The 21402-nt window shown below is 40.4% G+C and overlaps 3 protein-coding genes and 1 long non-coding RNA gene across 9 annotated transcripts in view; 1 reads left to right on the forward strand and 3 right to left on the reverse strand.

Annotated features, from left to right (window-relative positions):
* si:ch73-265d7.2 (C-type natriuretic peptide 2) overlaps nt 1-5654 on the reverse strand; it is a 17369-nt gene extending 11715 nt beyond the window's left edge. The window contains exon 1 of one of the 4 annotated variants that reach the window (XM_046064527.1): nt 5518-5654. The gene's annotated coding sequence lies outside the window, so the exon portion shown is untranslated. The other 3 variants (XM_046064529.1, XM_046064530.1, XM_046064528.1) reach the window with 3 other exon arrangements.
* The window catches only part of LOC123980185 (zinc finger protein 260-like), a 672464-nt gene that overhangs the window by 150407 nt on the left and 500655 nt on the right, over nt 1-21402 (reverse strand). The gene's annotated exons all lie outside the window — the stretch shown is intronic.
* Nucleotides 7-2116, forward strand: LOC123980256. Its single transcript, XR_006827441.1, has 2 exons — nt 7-1302; nt 1979-2116. It is a non-coding gene; the product is annotated as an uncharacterized LOC123980256 (long non-coding RNA).
* Nucleotides 2544-21402, reverse strand: part of LOC123980191 (butyrophilin-like protein 2) — a 470636-nt gene continuing 451777 nt past the window's right edge. Inside the window, exons 4-8 of one of the 2 annotated variants that reach the window (XM_046064450.1) lie at nt 21042-21230; nt 15851-15961; nt 7012-7338; nt 5969-6292; nt 2544-5898 (exon numbers count right to left, since the gene is read on the reverse strand). In XM_046064450.1, coding sequence (XP_045920406.1) covers nt 5834-5898; nt 5969-6292; nt 7012-7338; nt 15851-15961; nt 21042-21230 — 1016 coding nt within the window. In that variant the 3' untranslated portion in view covers nt 2544-5833. The remainder of the gene's footprint in view (nt 5899-5968; nt 6293-7011; nt 7339-15850; nt 15962-21041; nt 21231-21402) is intronic. The other variant, XM_046064449.1, reaches the window with a different exon arrangement.

Here is a 21402-nt window from a genome sequence, read left to right on the forward strand (position 1 = left end):
CTCCACTGGCTGCCCATTCAATACAGAATTCAATATAAAATCTGTCTCCTTACCCACCAGTGCATACATGGAACTGCCCCTGCCTACCTCAGTGAACTCCTCACCCCACTCACCACCTTAAGAAACCTCCGCTCCTCCACCTCTACCCACTGCCTGCACCAACCAAGGACTAAACTCTCCACCATGGGAGACAGGGCCTTCCAGGCAGTCGCCCCACGGCTCTGGAATGCCCTCCCAGAGCCCCTAAGGGCCCCACAAACTCTGGAGGTTTTTAAGAAGGGCCTAAAGACTTTTTTATTTCAAAAGGCCTTTTAACAGTCATGGTTTTAAATTTTTTGTTACGGTGTTTTATTGCGATTGTTATTTTCTGGAACTGTTTTTAACCCCTTGTTGTTGTAGCACTTTGAGATTTCCCTGAAATGTAAAGTGCATTATAAATAAAATTTATTATTATTATTATTATTATTATTACCAATCACAAAAATTGACAAGTCCGCTGGCAGCAGAGTCATATTTTACAAACCAAGAGCTGAATATAATACTAGACAAATTGGACATAGTCTAGCATAAGCTACACAGCTGCAACTGACACATGCAGGACGAAAGAAAGTCACAAATAGTGTGACTAACTTAAAGAATGTGACGTGTTTCTCCTGTCCACTTCTGTAAAATTGTCACATTCTGCCTTTCGGCTATGTTTAGTTTAGCTCTCTGTGTGTTTTTGATATTTTGATCAGTTCAGTATCTGTCTCATAGTGTTTTGGGTTCTGTCCTGTGTCCAGTATCTGTTATATAGTCGGTTGTGTTTTGGGTTTCACTCATGTCCGTCCCTGTCTTCTTGGTGTCTTAGTTCCCAGTTCAGTGTTTTACTTCTTAGTCCTGTACCTTAGTTCATGTCTAATCCTGGTCTGTGTACTTCTGTATAGCTTTGCCCATGGCTGTTGTTATCTTAGCTTCAGTCTATGTCTGCTTGTGTCTGGGTTAGTTTGTTGTTTTTATTATTCTGATCTGTTACTTCTTACCTTGATATGTTCAGTGTTCAGTACTTGTGTAATGTCTGCTCACCTCCAGTAATCTGCCTGCCATCCAGCCTCTCTGTTTCCCCTTCTGTCTCTCTGCCTCGTTAACCCTGATCCCAGTCACCTGTGTTGCTCCCGCCCTGCTTGTTAGTCCCTGTGTATAAATGTCTGGTGTTTCTGTTCATTGTAGTGTGAATACACACTGTTGCGTCTGATGTTGAGTGGTCTGCCTGTCTCTGTGAAGCCTGATCCTCTGTTTGGAAGTCTTACACCCAAACTGCATGTAAGCCATTTTTGTGTTTCTTGGATTAAACCCTGTGCACCTTCAGTCTACTCTCCAGTGTCTTGCGTTTGGGTTCTCTCCTGTTTGCACTTCATCTGAACCCTGACAAAACTATGTAGTTGGATTAATTTCATGTAGCCTAGTTATTCTCCAGCCTGTAGTTTGGCTTTTCCGGTTACGTTAGCAAGACAATCAGCTGATCAGTTATTGGCAATAAAACAGTAATACAGCGCATGGAAGCAATCAGCCAGCTAAACTTTTACTGCTCTGGTAGAAAAAAACGTGTAGTTGGATTCATTTCATGTAGTGACTCCTCTTCCTGACACAATCAGCTGATCACTAATTGGCAATAAAACGTAGCTTCCAGCATGAGCGTGTTATATCCAGTGGGCCTGCTCCTCTGTCTACCTTTTTGTTCCCCATCCTATTGTGCCCGTCCTTCTGTTTCCCCTTGTGAGTCTGCTTGGTTTGCAGGTCGGCATGGCTCTCCTCCTTGGCTGTGTCTCTACACACCTACATCTCATTCCTAATCAACTACCTGTTATCAACCCCTATCCAGCACGCCAGTATTCGCCAGATCGTCTGCGTATCTCCAGTGTCACACACCTTGGCTAGTCAACTCTTAGAAAACCGGTCTTGTGATAATTTTCCCTGTGTGTTCTCCCTCATCTCTCAGATTTACTGGACCTGCCTGCAGCTCACCTGCTACCCACTCACCGCTTCAGCCTACACACCAAGGGGCGAGGGACCATCTCCCTCGCCCCTTGTGAACTGACTAAACTGTTGACTACAATAAACTCCTTTTGAACTTAGACTGTCTTTCTGGCTCTGTGCTTTTGGGTCCAGTTTAATGTACACATAACAGAACACTCAGATCAACAACTAAACTTCTGTTGAATACTGCCCTGGTGGAAAACATGTGTTCCTTTTTACTGCTAATAGTGATTAATAGCAAGATTGTATGCCTATCAAGTGACCAATACGATACCAACCCTGTTAGGGACATAAGTATTGCAAAGTGTTAATAATGTAAATATTAAACAATACTTAGCTTTTCTTACACCTTATATGTCCCTTATTCCATCACATACATCCTATTTCTTTGAATATTCATAAATCAAGACTTTTTGAGCAGAACAAGTGTTCATTATATAGAAATGTCACATTTTTTCACGCAAGTGTGTGATGTTAATCATTTTCAACTCCACAAATTAACATAAAAACATGCAAAACTTTTAACATAGTTTTTAAGTTATTTAATAAAAAAATACCTCCAGGGTTTAAAGTACCCTAACAGTGTGGAATGACTAACAATTTCTCAGTTAGTTTCAATAATACTTGGTCATCAACTCAAACAACAGTTTTAATCTATAGAAAATACAATAAAAACTTTAAAAAAAACACACAGGACATTAAACACATAACAATATATATTACTGCCTATCCAAACACTGTGTAAATGACTATTAACTGATTACACACTAGAGGGTGTGATCGGTTGATACTTGATGCTGTAGGGCACAGTGAAAGCCAACTAAATGGATGTATAATATAAATATATATATCAAACGTGTTACCTTTTATATATATTGGTGAATTACATGAACAGTTTAAATGACAATTTAATGATTATTAGCATTTATATGAATTTCCTGACATTTTGTAATGGATTTTTTTATGTTCCACCCTGTTAGGTATATAAACTTAAAGCTAACAGGATGGACATTTTAAAACCAAATAAGCCATTGCTCTGTGAGACAGCAAACTTTAGTAAGATAGCTCTACACAAATACATGGTACTTTAGTGTAGATATCAAGCATGGTTGTTATTTTTGAAAAATGTGGTTTAATTTCTTCATAGCCTTGTGTAGGACACACAAGTTTACATCATAAAACTTGCAAAAAAAGCAGAATTCTCCCAAATAGGGTGATGTACTTCCTGAATGTGGATTTATGGAAATTGAAGTTTTTTTTGTTCAGAAGGTGAAAAACCATAAACTAACAGGGTGGAACGCAATTTTGGGGACACACAGTAAATCATAAAAAATAATATGTTTTCATTTATATATATTTATAATTGAATATATTTGAAATTAATCCATACAATAATAAAGTTATATTTCTATTTAATTGCAAATGTGTCTCATTGATCTGGGGACATTGTAAAAGGGAGTGTATGTTCCCTCAAAAAGGTTGTTAAAATTAAAAATCTATGTTTTTACATGCAATATTTTATGTTGATGGTATAAAGAAGACCTCGATGTATAATAATAGCATTTTATAATAGCCATTTTAGTTATTATTTATGCAACATTTAGAGCAACTCTTGGGGACTTAAAAGTCACCAATAGCCAGGAATGGCTTATTTAATTAAGCAAAGCAAGAGGAGCCTTGATCCTGACCTGACAATGTATTTGTAAACTTTACGTTTATAATGGACTGTGATGCAGAAACAGTGAAACTTACATTGCCCTGTTATCTGTCAGTGGTCATACTTGATGCACTAGATAGATAGTTTTTGAGATGTTATTCATTGTCTTTGGTATATTAGTGCAGATTGGTTGTTGTAGAAGTTGTAAAATACTGTATTACAGGAGTAAAAGACATCATGTAGCACTTTCTTGATGTGGCTGTTGTTTAATGAACAAGTAACAATAATATTCAAAAAAAACATGTGGTTTTATTGAATATTTAAGTAAATATAATTTCTTAATATATCTATCTAAAGAAACCTGATTTCTTGACCTTTAAGAGTAGTACATACACTAATCCAAAAAACGCAAAGGAGTGTTTCCCCTCAGACAAAGCATGCGCTGTTTGTCCACGAGACGACTATTCAACACTACTGTCCTTTGTCATGAATGAAGATGTGGGATAAACCTGTTGTTACCGCAAACCTGACGGGCTCTGAGAGATTTTATCAGATAGAAGACATATCACAGAGGTCCCATTAGCATTCTGAAAGTCTCCTGTGTATGATAACTGTGTGCGCATGTTTAACTTCGCTTTATTGTGTGTTTTATGTGTGTTTGACTTGCTGTGTTTAGGTGGCTGTGCACCAGTGAGAGTATAATGGTGTCAAGGCACTCAGGTGGCCCACAGGTAACCCCCTGAATGGAGGTGTTTTTAACGAGTGGCTTTTATCCCTTTAGCATTTCTGGCATTGGCATCTACATCTTGCTTGTTGTATTGAGCTTGTGTAATGAATAAAATTGCCCAAAAGAAGAACCTATGGCAACTGTTATTTAGATATTTGGGGCTTTGAACCCCTGGTAATGCCTGTCAGCATTATGAGCTGTATGGTGTGGCAGTGAATGGCTTTAGCTAATGCTGTTCTTTTGTTTGCTTCACTCGTGACCACTTGTCTGTGTGTTACTGATGCTTGTTATGCTAACAACATTTCTTTAAACTGTACTGAAGAGCGCCTGTAGTTTGTCTTTTGTCTTTTAGTAAAGACTTTGTGTATGTTTCAGTCTCCACCTGACTTGGCCACCAATCAGCTGCTGTGTAGGGATCTGGAGATAGTGGTAAAATATATACACGTGACTATCTGTGTGTCTTAATGACTTTTAGCCCTGTGATCTTTATAGTAGTTATCTCTCCTCCTGCATCACTGTGCTGCAGGATTTTGTGTAATCTTGCAAAGTAAATATATATTTAATTCTTCTGTTTTAATTATGTGCAAGACAATGTACTTTTGAAACTCGCAACTAATGTCTGTGGCCAGCCACTGTTTTCTATTGTTATCTTTTTGTTCCTTTTGTTAATTTGTTTTCTAGTCCCTTTAAGATGTCTGTTGCTGGGTCTTGTGCCCCACTGTGATTAAAATTGATGTTTCACACTCAGCATCTGCTGGGTGTCATATTCTGGATGGTGGTTTAAATACAGGTTGTTCTCCTCTCTCTGTAGATCCACAGCTGGACTCAAAGCTGGGTCCATGTCGACACACTGCCTCCCTTTCTGTGGTGAGACTGCACTGGCTGACATTCTGTAGTGGTGTTTATACTCTACTTCAACACTGCAGCTTTTGTAGTGAATAGTTTAGAATCCAAACTATTCACTACAGAATACCTAAACTTTAGATGCTAAGTGTGTAGCGCGCACACACACACACACACGCACATTAAGTTCACAGGTCCACAATGCATTTCAGTACACCAAAAATCCCCTGCTGTTCTGGTTACATTAATGATAACACATGCTACTGTCACTCACCAGGTACTGTTGCGACAGCATGTTTCTCGTTTTCTTCACAGCCTAGTTTCTGTCACTCTAACATTCATGTCATCTGCTCCAGCCGTGGTGTCATCTGGAGCTAAAGGAGCTTCAGGGGCTTTGGAACAGTACTTTGGTTGCGACTTATGACGATTCAAAAGTCCACAAGAACGGAGATTGAGAAACTGCCTAGGTGTAGGAGTCAGAGTGAAGAAGAAGCTGACAAAGCGTCCTCCTGTCTTCATCCGTCCTCCATCAGCTGCTTCACCTCCATTTTCTCTCTGATCCAGAGTCAGATCGGATCAATGATCAAAGATCAAACAGATTGATCGGCCATCAGAGGAGTTGGATCAGTGGAGCTGCTTCTGTTCCTGCTTCTCTCTGCAGAGGAGACAGAGGACAGTCAGACAGAGACAAACACAGAGACTCTGACCTCAGTCTGCATACTGACCTTTGACCCTGAGATCAACTGTTTTCACTCTCCAGATGTTTCTGCTGGTGACGATGCACCTGTATCGTCCTCCGTCTCTGTCTGTGGGGGATTTCAGGGTCAGACTGAGGTCTCCAGTTCTCAGCAGGTCTTCCTTCATCTCTGTTCGGTCTCTGTAATCCTGGTCCTGTTGGTCAGGCTGGTCAGAGCCGTTCTGATACATGTGAACTGTCTTATCAGGTTCAAAGCGGATCCACTTCACCTCAGCGTCCTGAGGCAGGTTCTCTGTGGTCTTGCAGGGCAGCAGGACAGACTCCGCCCCCTCCTCCACCTCCACCTGACAGTCTGAGAGGACAACAAAGCAGAACTTGAGCTGCACAGACAGCAGCAGCAGTTTGAATAACTTTATTGACAGAAGCAGATGAGAGCAGCAGCTAACAGGGGACAGAAACACAGGAAGCTGTTGGAGATGATCAGAGTCTTGATGCTGCTGGGATTGTTTTGTCCATGTGCTGCTTCACAGTAATGTCTCCTGTCAGTGTTGAGCTGCTGGACTTTTACATTTCTGGATCTAAAGCTGAACTTTGAAGAGAAGAAGCTTTCAAATGTTTTCATCTCTGTTCTGTAAATGAATCTCAGCTCCACATGTTCAACATCAGTCCAGAACACCGAGACACACAAACATCTGATCTGGATCTGATCCCAAACTGCTCTTCCTGCTTCATCAATCTCTGTGGACTTTAAAAAAATTGATCAGTGATCAATTCATTCCTTCATGTTCAATAAGTGGCATTCTGTTGAAGTGACAGCTTCCCTGAATGGATTATTAAAGATCTCATGTTCTGGCCAGGAAATATTCATTTGTTTCCTTATCAGAGATGAGCCAATCATCTACAGCATGACATTTAATCAGCTCAAATATGAGCTGAACATTCATGAAGGTTTTCAGGTCAACACAGATAGTATTAGAGCGAAATATTTTACAGATCAATAATCAGCAGTATCTGTCAGACACATTTCACTTTAAAAAACACATTTAGGTTCTAATTAGCAGCTTCTCTGACCTTTGACCCGGAGCACCACTTGTTTCTTCATCAGGATGTCTCTCTCCCCTCTGTAGACGGTGCAGGTGTAGGTGTTACTGTCTCTGTATGTGGGATATTTCAGGGTCAGACTGAGGTCTCCAGCTCTCAGCAGGTTTCTCTTCATCTCTGTTCGGTCTCTGTAAAACTGGTGCTGTTCTTCAGGCTGGTCAGAGCCGTTCTGATACACGTGGACCTTCCTGTCATACCTGCCCGTCCACTTCACTCTGGCTTCTTCTGGCAGGTGAACTATGGTTTTGCAGGGCAGCAGGACAGACTCCACCCCTGAATCCACCTCCACCTTGTAGACTGAGAGGACAACAAAGCACAACATCAGCTGTACAGACAGCAGCAGGAACTCTGAAATATGTCCCATTGTTCCATCTAACAGAGACAGTGTTGTCTTTGGTGTCTCTACAATCAACAGCACAACTGACTGTTTATTAAATCACTGAATGGACTCAATCAAATCTTTATTAAAGTTAAATCTGAAGGTTTTCATTAAAGAAATGTCTGTTCAGTCACTGTCTATCGTACAATGAGGTAACACAGTGCTGACTGAACCTGTGGATATATCTGCAGTATTACAAGGTGAAAAACTGCAGTATTAAGTTGCTGCTAATGCGAAGTGCAAACATTTCCTGCTGCTGCAGCTTCACATTAAAAGCATTTAAGTGGTGAAACATGAGTTGACTTTTATTATAAAGTAGTCACAGGAAATGCAGTATTTGTCAGTGAGATTAGCACTGACAGCTATGTTCATCAAAAATGAGTCAACAACAAAAGACACGACATTTTGTCATTTTTTCTCAGTTTGAAATGTTGCAGGGAATAATGGAAGAGTCAGGAGCAGCTACAGTGAGCTGTTAGACGAAGAGCTGCAGGCGACAGGCTGCACACCGAGCTAACCAGCTCCTCTCACTGGGCCCTGCTGTTCACAGACTAAAGAAATCTTCATCCCTTCAAAGTGACGAGAAGCTGCTGAGATTTTACTACAAACCTTTCCATATAGTTTGGTTCGAGATTTGGTATGGTGCATGAAATAAGTAGAAAAAAGGACATGTCTGCATTGTACTTACTTTTTCATGTTCCCAGTTAAAGTTAATGTCCCCAGGGACTTCTGGATCTATAGATCTATATATTGTGCATTATTTATGGATCCATCAACAGATGGTTTTCTGATCAACATCTAAGAAACTGATCAGAAGTCTGAAGAAGTCACACACTATCAATTGTTTCATCAAGATCACTGTAAATGAATGTGTTAGCTCCTTAGTTCCTTTATGTTCTAGTCCAGTGTCTAGAACTCATTATGACGAGGAGTACTTTGTGATTATTCCTCCTCACTGTGACTCAAACATATGCCTTTTTCCCTCGTCAAACTACTTCCAGGTGAAAGTACTGGCAGATGGAGGTTTCGACATAAAGGAGAGCATGAAGATAGCAGCCATCATAATATAAAATAAGTAAAAAAGGGATAAAATAAAGTCAAATAAGATCGGGAAAGGCTCTCCTATAAGTATGTTTTAAAAAGGGACTTAAAAGAGTTCACTGACTCAGCTGACCTGATTTCCTCAGGCAGGCTGTTCCAGACAGGGTTGATTTGGTCATATTTCTTTGTTCTGGTTAAAAGCCTGGCAGCTGAGTTTTGGACAGTCTGGAGTCGATCAATAGATTTTTGGGTTAAACAGGTGAAAAGGCTGTTGCAATAATCCAGGCGTGATGAGATGAAGGCGTGTAAAATGGTCTCGGTGTCCTTAAAAGTTAACATAGATCGAATTTTTGCTATATTTCTAAGTTGATAAAAACATGATTGAACAAGCTTTGTGGTGTTCTGTCTGTAGGTTCTTTGCAACAGGCTTAATGTGATCTACTGGGGAACCAATGGGACCAATGACCAGGATTTCTGTTTTGTCTGAGTTCAGCTGGAGGAAATTATTTGACATCCATTTTTTAACTTCACAAAGGCAGTTGTTAAGTGAACTCAGAATTCAAGGGTCTGTGGATCTGATGGGCAAGTACATTTGTGTGTCATCAGCATAAATATAAAAAGACATACCATGTTTATGGATAATATGTCCAAGGGGAAGCAGATACAAGGAAAGTACCAGAGATCCTCACCCAGTGCCCAATCACCCAATCACCTGGCCTTAACCCAATAGAGCATGTATTTCACCAGTTTAACAGGAGACTGGAGGGAGAAATAACCCGAAACAAACAAGAACTGAAAGAAGCTGCGGTAAATGCCTGGAATAGCATCACAGATGAAGAAGTGATGTTGATGGGTCACAGATGAAGAAGTGATGTCGATGGGTCGCAGGCTTGAGGGAGTTATTGCAAGCAAGGGTTATACCACCAAATATTACATGTTATTTACTTTAAGATTATTTGTTCCTTTATTTTTGCTCACCTAAGAATGCTGTGGTCTAATACAAATGGTGATATATCCTGAGTTGTTTAACACATCTAGATGTGAATACCAGGAAATAAAAGCTGAAATTCTGAACTCTTGTCTCATACTCATCTTTTGATCTTGAACCCAAATGTCTTCAGTGAACAACAAAAACAAAGGAATTTGCCTTACTGTTCCAATACTTTTAGAGGGGACTGTACCTAAATACTTCAATGAACGATTATTCCAGCTTAGCTTAAATTTGTGAGTGAGACATTTTGGAGGAGGACAATTAAAAATAATTGAATCTTTTGTACATTTAGTTAATAACCACAACAAATACCATTTTTTTGTAAAAGGTTAATTAATTCAGGAAATGTATTAGAAGGGTCACTTAAATATATCAAGATATCATCTGCGTACAGAGCTACCTTATGATCCTTCACTTTTATATTAATGCCCCTGATACTTTCTGTCTGTCTCCGCCATTGTGAGAGGGGTTTGATGTAGAGAGCAAAGAGTAAAGGGGGAATGGGGCACCCTTTTTGTGAGCCGCGGTGTAATGTTATAGTCTTTGAAAGATTGCCTTCATTTTTATTTGGGCTGATGGTTTGTCATAGAATGTCCGTATTACATTAGTAAAATTCAAATGCAAGCCAAGAACTTTGTATAAGAAAGCCCAAATGACTGAATCAAAGGCTTTTTCTGCATCAAGGCTTACCAAAAGGGCTGTTAACTTATTCTGTTCTATTTGATCCATAATATGCAATGAGCATCTAATATTATCCTGCATTTGCCTTTGTAAAATAAAACCGTCTTGATCAGTATTTATGAGTGGGGGTAGTATTTTTTCTAATCTTTTAGCAAGGATAGCCGTAAATAACTTATAATCAACGTTTAGAACTGAAATAGGTCTGTTTGATACGCAGTCTGAAAGATCCATTCCCTCTTTAGGAATAATAGAGATAACTGCTTTCCTCCCGGTGAGCAGCATCTTTGAATCTTTAAGAATTGAATCTTAAGTAACAGTATTGCAGGCCCTATGAAGGTAGGTAGGTAACAGCTCAGTTCAAAATGCTTTATACAAAGCTGAAGTAAAGCCATCTGCCAGGTGAGCTATTTGCCTTCTAGAGATTTACCTAGAGATAGCGCCATTTTGTTTTATTTCAGTTATTGCAGCAGTCAAAATTGTATTGTGTTCATCAGAAACAGTTGGCAAATTAACGGCTTAAATCCACTGACTCTGGCGCCACGGTTGCCAGAGCGAATTGGGGCTATTCTAGTCAATGCTTGTGAGTCCACCAATTATGGCCGCAGCGTGTCCCAGAGGTGTCCCAGAAGTGGCTCTCTGCTCTGCTCTGCAGAGGATAGGTAGTTGGTCTATTTTAGCCACTAGCCGCGTCATGCACCACAGAGCAGATTGAACCAGGCAGGACGTCAGACACAGAACGGCAGAGAGAATCCGGTAAAGTTTCAAAATAAAACACCCCGTGGAGACTATCTTTACAGTTTTACAATTGCTCAAAAACGAGGCTTTACCTGCAGAGACCACTGCAGTGGCAAAAAGAAGGCGAAAGAAGCTACAATTAATAGGCCCACTGCACAACTGATAATTATTCTTAGTGTCTGACAGCATTATGGAAAGGATCCCTGCTGAGGTCGACCTTTTGTTAAAGAGTAAGATTATTTTTGTTTCAACATGAAACATCCCTGAAATCACCAAACCCACAAGACTCTATTCAAATTAACTGTAATTTTATCATCATAAAACACACTTCATTAAAAGTTGACGGAAACAAGATAAAACCTTCACAAACCATCTTGATTGTCTTTCCATTGTTCCAACAACCACAACTCTGGTTTGGTTGAAATAACCCTAAATTCACCTGTTTACATGTAACAAGTATGCTGGCTCTATACATGCTAAAAGTATTGATTATTAAATAGAGTCTGGTTTGTTTGGTGATGGCGATTTTGGAGTTGTTTCTGGTTAAACGAAAATAATGTCAATCTTTAACAAAAATGTTTCTCTCAGTAAGGACCCTTATTATGATGTTGCCAGACACTTATAATAACGATCTGAACCTGTCATTGGCAAAAACAGCACTTTTAGTGAATGGTAAATAATACATATACAGTGTATACACACATATCTATTAAAAACTAACTAACTACTGTATGAAAATAAATAAAATAAGAAATGTACAGAAGTATATAGGGTAGCTGTATTAGGAATGCAAATTACAATGTGATACAATGTGCAATGTGATTACAATGTGCAATCTGTGCATGTTGAGTGTGTGAATGTACAATTTACAGTTATATTAACTAGCTCATGGGCCAGGCAAAATGTTTTCATTTCAGATGGCAGAGTTCTACATGTCCTACATGTTCTTCTTTCTAGCATTATCCAAAGAAGGTTAAAGTCAAGGGCAACTGGACTTGGTTGAAGCTACTGGAAGACGTTTCGTCCCTCATTCAAAGGACTTCTTCAGTTCTGACTGACTGGCAGGGAAACTCAGCTATTTAACCTCAGTGGGGTCGTTTGCCAGGATTGTCGATACTGCTGGTTCGTTAGTGCTCCTGGCTGCTGTAACGACAGTCGTTACAGTCGTTAGGACTACCACCACGGGATCACCCATGGTGATCAGGACTACCTGTGGCCAAGACTGAACGACCACCGTTGGCATCTTCACCTGAGGCCAATAGGTTACGTTGTTCTACAGACAGAAGCATGGCTGTGCCCTGGGCTCACCGGTATCCCCGATTGTGGCAAACATCTACATGGAAGAAGTGGAGAACAAAGCCCTCAACTCCTTCAGAGGAACAGCACCGAGCCACTGGTACAGATATGTGGACGACACCACAAAACTACAGGGGAGGAGGAAAAGAAGGTCAAACGCAACAACTCCTCAGGTCAAGACTCTGCAGTCTACTTACATCTGAAGGACAGAGGACACTCGTTTGAGGACCACCAGGTGCACATTTTAGACAGAGAAGATGGATGGTTTGAAAGAGGTGTCAAGGAAGCATCTACACCAGGGTTGAGAAACCGTCATTGAACAGGGGAGGGGGTCTACGCCACCACTTATCCCCCACTTACAATGCTGTCCTTTAATCACTTCCCAGGAAACTCAACAAACGTAACCTATTGGCCTCAGGAGAAGATACCAACGATGGTCGTTCAGTCTTGGCCACAGGTAGTCCTAACGACTGTCGTTACAGCAACCAGGAACACTAACGAACCAGCGGTATCGATGACCCTGGCAAACAAAAAAATTCTCAAGCATCAGACTGAAGCCACTACAGTCCACATTCCCAGGGAAGTGGGACAAACACAGGTAGATTGGAAGGGAGGAGCTGTTGGGAAGGAATTTGATGAAACCCTTGACATCATAAATGAGGCATGTACTTTTAATATCGTAGCTGTTAGTTTAATGTTGTAGCATTCTGATATCTGTACTGTAAGATAAACTCGTATTCCATATATTTGTAGGACAGCAGCACTGAGTCCTGAAAAGAAGCTGTGATCTGAGGCCTCATTCTCTACCTCGATGATAAGATAGAGGACTTAATCAAGGACTACCAGGTAAAGACATTTTTTTTTTTCTGACCTCTCACCTTTTTATTAATGCACATTGCAGGAATCGCAAATTTATTTCTTGATTTATATATACACATGACTCTCTCCACATAAATATTTTTCAATTCACAGAAGATATTGTTTATAAATGTAGGCAAATCCATGTGAGAAAAACATTAAGGTTCACAAATGTATTTCTGATACGCACATACATTTTTTGACTAAAATCCCAACAACGCTCAAACTTACCACAGCAACTACATAATCCCACCCAGATTTCTGTTCAGAGGGGGAGCAAAGAGCTATATGTGTTCTTAACATTTAGCAAAACATGTAGGTTTAATTCTCTGGTATATTTCACAGTTTTGTGATGACAACGATGCTTCAGCCATCCAAGAGGCCCTCACTTCATTTCCACTCAACATATTTGTGGACAAGAGAAATCAAGGAGGGAGGTCTTAAAAAGCAAGCTGGAATAGCCATCGCAGGAGCCATGGTCCTTTTTGGTATTCCTATTGTAGGGCTTTTACCTACCTAATGGGCCTTTTAAGGTTTTTCAGAAGATCTTTGTTGAGCTGGAGGATGGGAACCAAAAAATGTTCCGCGATCTCAAGGTCATCTTACTGGCCTAAAAGCCATACAGGCATTGTTGAAGGTGGAAGACTGAAAAACACACTTGTATTGAAAAAAATCTGTTATACATAATGTAGTTTAGAGTTACTGTTCAAGAAAATGTATTTGTAATGCAATTTTATTTGTGTGTTTGAGTGGAAGTTTAATATAATCTTCTTTTGGTTGCTGCGTTTAGTTGAAAGAGTATGATATGATGATATGAGTATGATTTTGTGCAACTATAACAGCATTGTTAATGGTTAATAAGGAATTAATGTGTTAATTATGCTTTAATTAACACTTATATTGACTTATTTACGTTTATGTCTTATAAGTGTCTTATTAACTGTTAATTACTGCCAATTACAAGCACCTTATAATAAAGTGCTACCAGATATTTTTTGATGGGGGGGTGGTAACGGACCAGATAATAGATGGGGAGGCGCTGGCCCAAAAAGGGTTGAGAACCACTGCTGTAGACACACAACAAGCAAGCAAGCAATACACACTCACACACACACACACACACACACTTCTGTCTATAAATTTGTCTCACTCTTACCCCTGCCATGGCCACCCTCATCCTTTCCCCTGTTAATGTTTGCTTCTCAGATCATTTCCTATACTTTTTTGAATGTGATATTTTATTTCCTCTACCTGCTGCTCTCTGTGTGCAACAGTCTCTGTGAGCATCTCCCTCTTATTTTTTCATAGCAGTCAGCTACGGCTGCGGCTGCAGCACTACAGCAGGTCAGTCTCTGTGAGCCAGTCCTAACATCTCAACAATCTTTACATCTTGTCATGGTCAGATAATTGTTTAAACCTATGATTGCGTTAACATCTAGTCACAGATGACCTCCAATAGTATCAGCAGCAACATCTCCTGCAACCCCTCAACAGCAACTGTTCCCTGTAAGATATGTCAGCCCACAGTGTTTTAATACTAGAGCTGGGTATTCCCTGTGTTTCTTTTTCAAAACAGCATCACAGCATTTCTTGATGTATCGATACAGAAGCATCTGTATACACATATCAGCAAAGAATCCATAACGATGTATTTCTGTATCAATATTTTGAGAACAGCCCTATTTAAATCCTTGATCCATGTGCCTCTTTTCTACTTTGAGCACCTGCCCCCAAAGGTCTGCAGGGGTGAGCGAGTGAACTGCACATCAAAGGTCAGCTTACACAACATTATTTTGATAAAGATGTTAATCATTATCATAATCAACATATGCATATAACATATTCACACATCACGGCTACAGTAAAGTATTCAACAAAATAAATTGACAAAGACAAAAACTAAGGACATTTACTCTTTCATTTTTGTTTATTTTAGTTCATTTTGCAACGCTACAACACAGTTGTATTAAGTAATAATTTTTTTTGTAAAGCCTTGGTTTATTTTTATTTGCGTTAACGATAATGTTTTTCTGATCAAGTTTTCGGTATTTCTTTCGTCTTTGTTAACGATAATAATCTTGGTCCTTACCTGAGCAGGATTGCAAAGTTTCAATAATAATTTTGAGGGATGCATTGGCATTGCAGTCTTTCCTTTTGAGAGATGTGTTGTCATTCTCAAATGAGTCTGCTGGGGATTCCAATGTCCTGGTGCAGTATTTTGGCGTGCAGTTTCTTGGGGCGCCTTTGCATACTATTTTTCTTGAATCAGACCTGGTGACGGGTCTACTGGATGTGGGTGTTCATCCCTATTTTCCAATTGAAGAGGTGGAGGTGGATGGTATTCTGAAAATGAAATGATTTGGCCAGGGGCAAGGTGCAGCTAAGGCCCGAAGTGACCACCGTTACTGTGGTAACTGAGTTTTCAGATAAGTTGGCTCAGAAATATCTTGGTGTGTTTTCTGCTTGTGCTCTAACCCTTGCCATGGGACAGCGTCAAATAAGGAGTGAAGAGGATATTTGATTTGTCTGATTTAGATTTGTTGTTTATGCCATCTCTGCCCGGTCCCTTTTCACGTGGCAAGAACAGTAATACATTTCTGCTAACTATCATGTGTGCAACCACACATTTTTCTGAAGCTTAACATAACTGCTACTACTGTGATTAAAGCATTGGTGAATTCAGGTTATTCAAACTGATCAAGTGTCAAACTTCATTTCCCAGCTCAGGTTCTTAAGCAGCTTGCAATTGGTTACGTGAATTCAAATGCATCGCAAGTTGTTTTGCTCCAATATTAACTTCATATGCTGGAAGCGCAGTAGTGACATACCTGACATGAAATACTGTCGGAAATGAACCAAAAGACCTCCAGCAGCAACAAGACCAAAAACCAGAAGAACCAGGAGAACCAGGAGAACTTTGGCCCAGGTTGGAATTCGTTCTGTGGGAACCAGAAACAAGGCCGTAAGCAGCTATGTATTCACCCATGTCTGGACCACCGTAATTACAGTGCTGTGAAATAGTGCTTGCCCCTTTCCTGATTTCTTTGTGTTTTGCATCTTAGTCACACTGAAATGTTTCAGATCAAACAACTTTTAATATTATACAAATATAATCTGAGTATCTGACCTATGTAGTTGTTCCTTCAGAGCGTAAATCAGGGGTCTCAAACTCAAATTATCCAGGGGCCACTTGGTTACTATCATCTCATAGGAGGGCCACAGCAGATATAAAGTACTCCAAGAAAGCGCAACATTCTCAAAATGTACTTATTTTATTACCATTACCAACATATTTTGAACATTTCCATTTGTTTTTCTGAAATAAATTCTAAATTAAAGCTGTCTGATAATTTCCTGATAAAGTCAAAAAGTACACTTTACTCAAATGTAGTGCATTCTCAAGTATATATAACTCAAAAATTTACTTTAGTAAATCACATTCACAGGCTCATAGGCCTACTTTGTTGTAATTCTTGCCAAGCACCTGGGCTGCTTCTCACACAACTGAAAAACATTTGCTCTGATGGAGGTTGCAGTTGAAACCCTGAGTAGCTACAGCTTCAAGATGGGCATCAGTTAGTAAGCCTAGACCTGTACTTTTTAGTTCAATGTTGAGAAAACAATCTCACACAGATATTTGCTTTGGACAGATCTGGATGGAAAAACAGTCTCTGTATAAAAGAAGTTTGATGATGTAGTTGCCTAGTGGCATCCTATGTGTGCAGCCACAAGTTTAGTTTCAGTTTCGATTGTCATCAGAGTAGCGAGTTGATTGCCTGAATTAGTCATAGTCCATCTTGTGTGATTAACTGTGTGTGTGACTGATCAGAAGTGTAAAAACAAAATCATTCTATGTTCTATTTCCTATTCTATGTGTTATTGAAAGCTGTAAGGAACAGGTCTGAATGCTAACTGTAAGCATGCTAAGTGGAGATTAGTAGCTAAAGTGACACTATACATGTACTATGTTTGGTAAACAACGGTCCTGTGTTATCTTGGTTGTATTATGTTTGTAACTGAGGGATATGAGGTATACCAGCTGCTAGTGTAACTTTGTGTTTCTAGTGATTAATGAATACTGGTTAAACAATAGGCAGGGTGATAACTATATTCATGTGATGCAGGGAAAATGTTTCTGACTATTGCTAATTTTGTTCTTGGCAGACCACACACTATAACCATTGGAATCACATTGGACTACTGTTAAAGGCAACCAAGATTAAGAAAGTAAAGGAAGACTGCTTTGTGGGTGTTCTAATCAACCCCATCTGAACAACACAACATCTTCAGACCAGCAAATACAGTCTATATTGAAATTGTCCAATAAGATCTACTTTCCCCTCTGCCTCCCTGAATATGGTTTTTAGTTCATTGTTACACTGCAAGTCAATCTGCAACAGACAACAGACGTGACTTCATATTTCAAGCACGTGCTGCACAGTGCCTGTTGGTGTATATATATATATATATATATATATACTCCATGAACGCCTGGTAGCACAAATGAACCAACTGCTGATGGATGGGACCCACATAGAATGGTTAACCCAAGGACGGACAATCCTGATCATGAAGGATCCCCAGAAGGGAACAATCTCATCCAACTACTGGCCAATAACCTGCCTCTGAACAACATGGAAGCTCCTGTCAGGCATCATAGCGGCTAAGATGAGTTGGCACATGGCTCAATACATGGACAGGGCCCAGAAGGGAATAGGTAGTGTGAGAAATAAATATGAAGTTGCTGATTCTTAGGATTTCACTGTAACTAACTTGTGACAAATTAGCACTGGTCACCGTTTTTTTTTTTCTAATCAAAGGATTCCCTTTCTGACTTACAATAAACGTCTGCTGGCATGTAAGTGTATCAGCACAGGAAAACCTGCATGGCAAAAAGTGCCTGTCGCACCTCCGACGGCGCCATCAGGCCAGCTGCAGGGTCATCAGCCGGGAGCCACTCTTCATTGATGTTTCTCTCCATTATTCCCGGAACATCTTGGGATGGTGGAGCAAAGGCAGGGACGTCTCCCTGCCGCCCCCTGCAACTGACCCTGGTATGCTTAAGACCCTTGCCTACCCCACGCATTATCTTTCCTTCTCAACCAAAGCCAGAAACTCCCTTTCTCTGCTTCCTCAGCCAGCTCCCTGATGGTCTTCCTTAACTTTGCCCCATTGATGCCCATGGTCTTTAGGAAGCGCTGGGTGGACAATCCCACAAAGTCCTCCACCCAACTTCTCTGCACTCGGCTGCCAGATCTGACTTATCCTTCTTCAGTTCGAAGGCTGTCTCCATTCGTGCTTCCCATGGGACTGTTAGTTCTGCCATGATCACTGCTTTGTCAGTTGTTGACCATAGGACAATGTCTGGCCGAAGAGAGGTTGTGATGATCTCAGTTGAGAACTTGAGCTTTATTTCAAGGTCAACCCTCAGCTTCCAATTACTGCCAGGGGTCAGGGCGGTTTTCCTTCTCTGAGTGGTGGCCTTCACTGCTGCTCCTTGCCTGACAAAGTGAATCGGATGATGTTGCATCAGACGGTTATCGTGGTTGGCCTCCAGTCTGCTTGCCTCTAGAACAGAGGTCACTAATAGGCGGACCGCGGTCTGGATCCGGACCCAGCCGCCGTCCTCTCCGGACCGCCGACCTACAGCACATTTATTATTGAGACTTACTACCTCGTGACGGAGCGTTTCTATTTTAACCCGCGCAGCTTTTCTAGCATTTACTGTACTGGTTTAGAGGACCAGGAAACTCACAGAAAAATCGCATGTGCTCCAATCGTCTCATGTGACGCTGCTCAGCCAATCAAATCTGTGCATACCGATGCTTGCGAGTCGAGTCCGCGAGATTCACCAGAGACGTTTTGGAAACACACCCGAATTGAGGAGACGAAATATAAAAGAGATTTCACATGACTTTTAATCAAGAATGTACAGATATTTACACGTACATTCCTCCCACGGGCAGTTCAAAACCAGAATATCTCATAGATCTCCAATATGCGAGCTGGAGCTCACGTTTCTCACTGAACAACAGAAAGTAGGAAAGTGGTAGCTCTGTAAGAGGAAATGAAAGAGAAGAGGAGGCATTACAGCTGTTCATTTGTGTGTTTATTATAAAATTGGTTAAGACAACACTTCATCACTTCAAGCTACACTTTTTATTACATTTTTTCTAAAAATTAGGCACTTTAATTTAGTTTACTTAAATTTAGAATTTATTATTTGAATAGTTATTATTTATTATCCTTCCAGTTTGATGTGAAAACTGACTGAAATATTGTTTGGTTTGACAGTCCGTTGTTGACTAAAAACATGTGTTGATACAACTATAGGTTATAGTACTGAATGATAACGCAAGTTCGTCGTTTTGATGTTCTGGACCTTTGCTTCGGGAAATTTTCTCTAACTAGACCTCTTTGAAATTTAATTGAATACCCCTGCTCTAGAACCTCTGCCAGTTTCCTGAGGACTTGTGATGCTATCCACATCGACCCTGCACCAGTGCTGTCTTACAACTAGACAGGATGTGCTGCAGTCTTGGGTTGGGTTCATTGCAGAGCTGGCATCTTTCCTCTAAGCTATACCATGTATACAGATTACCTGGGCTTGGCAGGGTGTCATATGTGGCCCTAATGAGGAAGTCTAACCTAGCTTGCGGCATCCTGAATTATCATAAAATAAACCAAAAACCTGGACATCACTAATTTCTAAACCCTGGCTACGGCCCTGACCAGAAACATATAGAAAATGAGGTGCAGTACAGAGGTGGAGTACAAAAGTATACTAGTAAAAGAAATTTTGAATTTGAAAAATTTTTCACCACCAATGGAAGTAGGATATTAATTAGCTGACCTCTACATCAGGGGTACTCAACTACATTTGTTCAAGGGCAAGAATTTTTCTAAGCAGACATTGTGGGGGCCGAATTTTCAAAAATAATTGCTATATTAATGTTTAATATTTTCAGCTTTCACAATATCAGTGTTTTTATTAGCTTGTCAATGTGAACAGACTCCTAAAAACATGGTAGGCCTATATCCATAATGAAATATCTACATAGCTCTACTTAACTAGAAAATGCTGTCAGACTGCAGCCAAGGAGTTCACTGAGGAGTGGTGGTTAAAATCTGTAAATGTAACTCTGATTGGCATGATATATTAATCGCATTTGACGCTATTATGCAGCTGCATCGTTATTGTGCACGAGACACCTGTAGTTACTGGTGGTAACAGCAGATGCCTTTTAAAACCACAGGGCACAGAAGTTTGGGACAGTTAAACAAATCATAGTTGGGCAGTTATTGGTATTTTCCATAATATTTTTCATAATTATGTGAGCAGTCATGATCTGACTTTATGCTGCACACAACATGAGTCTGCGACCAGCGAAAGTGAAAGGAGTTTGGTACCTGGCTGAGAAGGTGGAGTAGTGCAACCTGTAGCCTGCAACTCTTTATCAAACAGCTGACTGTGTCTGCTGCTCCTGACTGTTGCGTTACTTGCTGCAATATTTCAAACTGGGCCGCTGTCAGAAAACTGTCGGTTGTCTTGTGTAGACGCATTTTTGATGAATGAGAGCGGTCAGCACTAATCTCACAAACAGATTGCATTTCCTGTGACCTGTTCAAAATAAAAGTCAACCTGTGACATAAAAGCCAGTGAAATGCTTTTAATGTGAAGCTTCAACAACAGGAAATATTCAACTTGCAGTAGAAGTAACTTAATACAGCATTTTTATCAGCTTACACTGCATCATAAAGCTATTGTTCTCTTGCACTTAAAGCCAAAGTGGTCGTGAGTTTTTCCGTGTGCTTTTTTAAAACTCAGTAACGGATGTGATTGAAAATGTAGTGAAATTAAATACTTTAAACATAACATGCATTACAAATTTAAAAATCTACTGTAAAAAGTACACGTACACAAACGAACTACTCAATTACAGTAACGTGAGTAATTGTAATATATTACTTTCCACCTCTGACCTGTATCTACAGCAGCTGTTAAGGTTTGTTGCTGACCTTTGACCTGCAGCTGTATCTCTGTCACTCTCCATTGTCCTCCTGCTGCTCTGATGGTGCAGGTGTAGCTGCCGCTGTCAGAGAGCTGGAGTTTTGTCAGCTTGAGGCTGAGGTCTCCAGTTTCCAGAGCGTCAGTCTTCATGGATGTTCGGCCGCTGTAAAGCTGGTTTTGGTCTTTAAGTTCATCACCTTCCTGCTGACGCTGGTGGACGGTTGGAGGATTGAGATCGTAGCGGCTCCACACCACTGTGGGGTCGTCCAGGTCAAAGGTGTGATACTCACAGGGCAGCAGGACAAACTCCTCCCCCTCATACAGCTCCACAGCTGAGGCATGCTGGGAAACTGTGAGGTCACACAGACA

The sequence above is a fragment of the Micropterus dolomieu genome, linkage group LG12 (assembly GCF_021292245.1).
Source record: "Micropterus dolomieu isolate WLL.071019.BEF.003 ecotype Adirondacks linkage group LG12, ASM2129224v1, whole genome shotgun sequence".
NCBI classification, from domain to species: Eukaryota; Metazoa; Chordata; class Actinopteri; order Centrarchiformes; family Centrarchidae; genus Micropterus; species Micropterus dolomieu.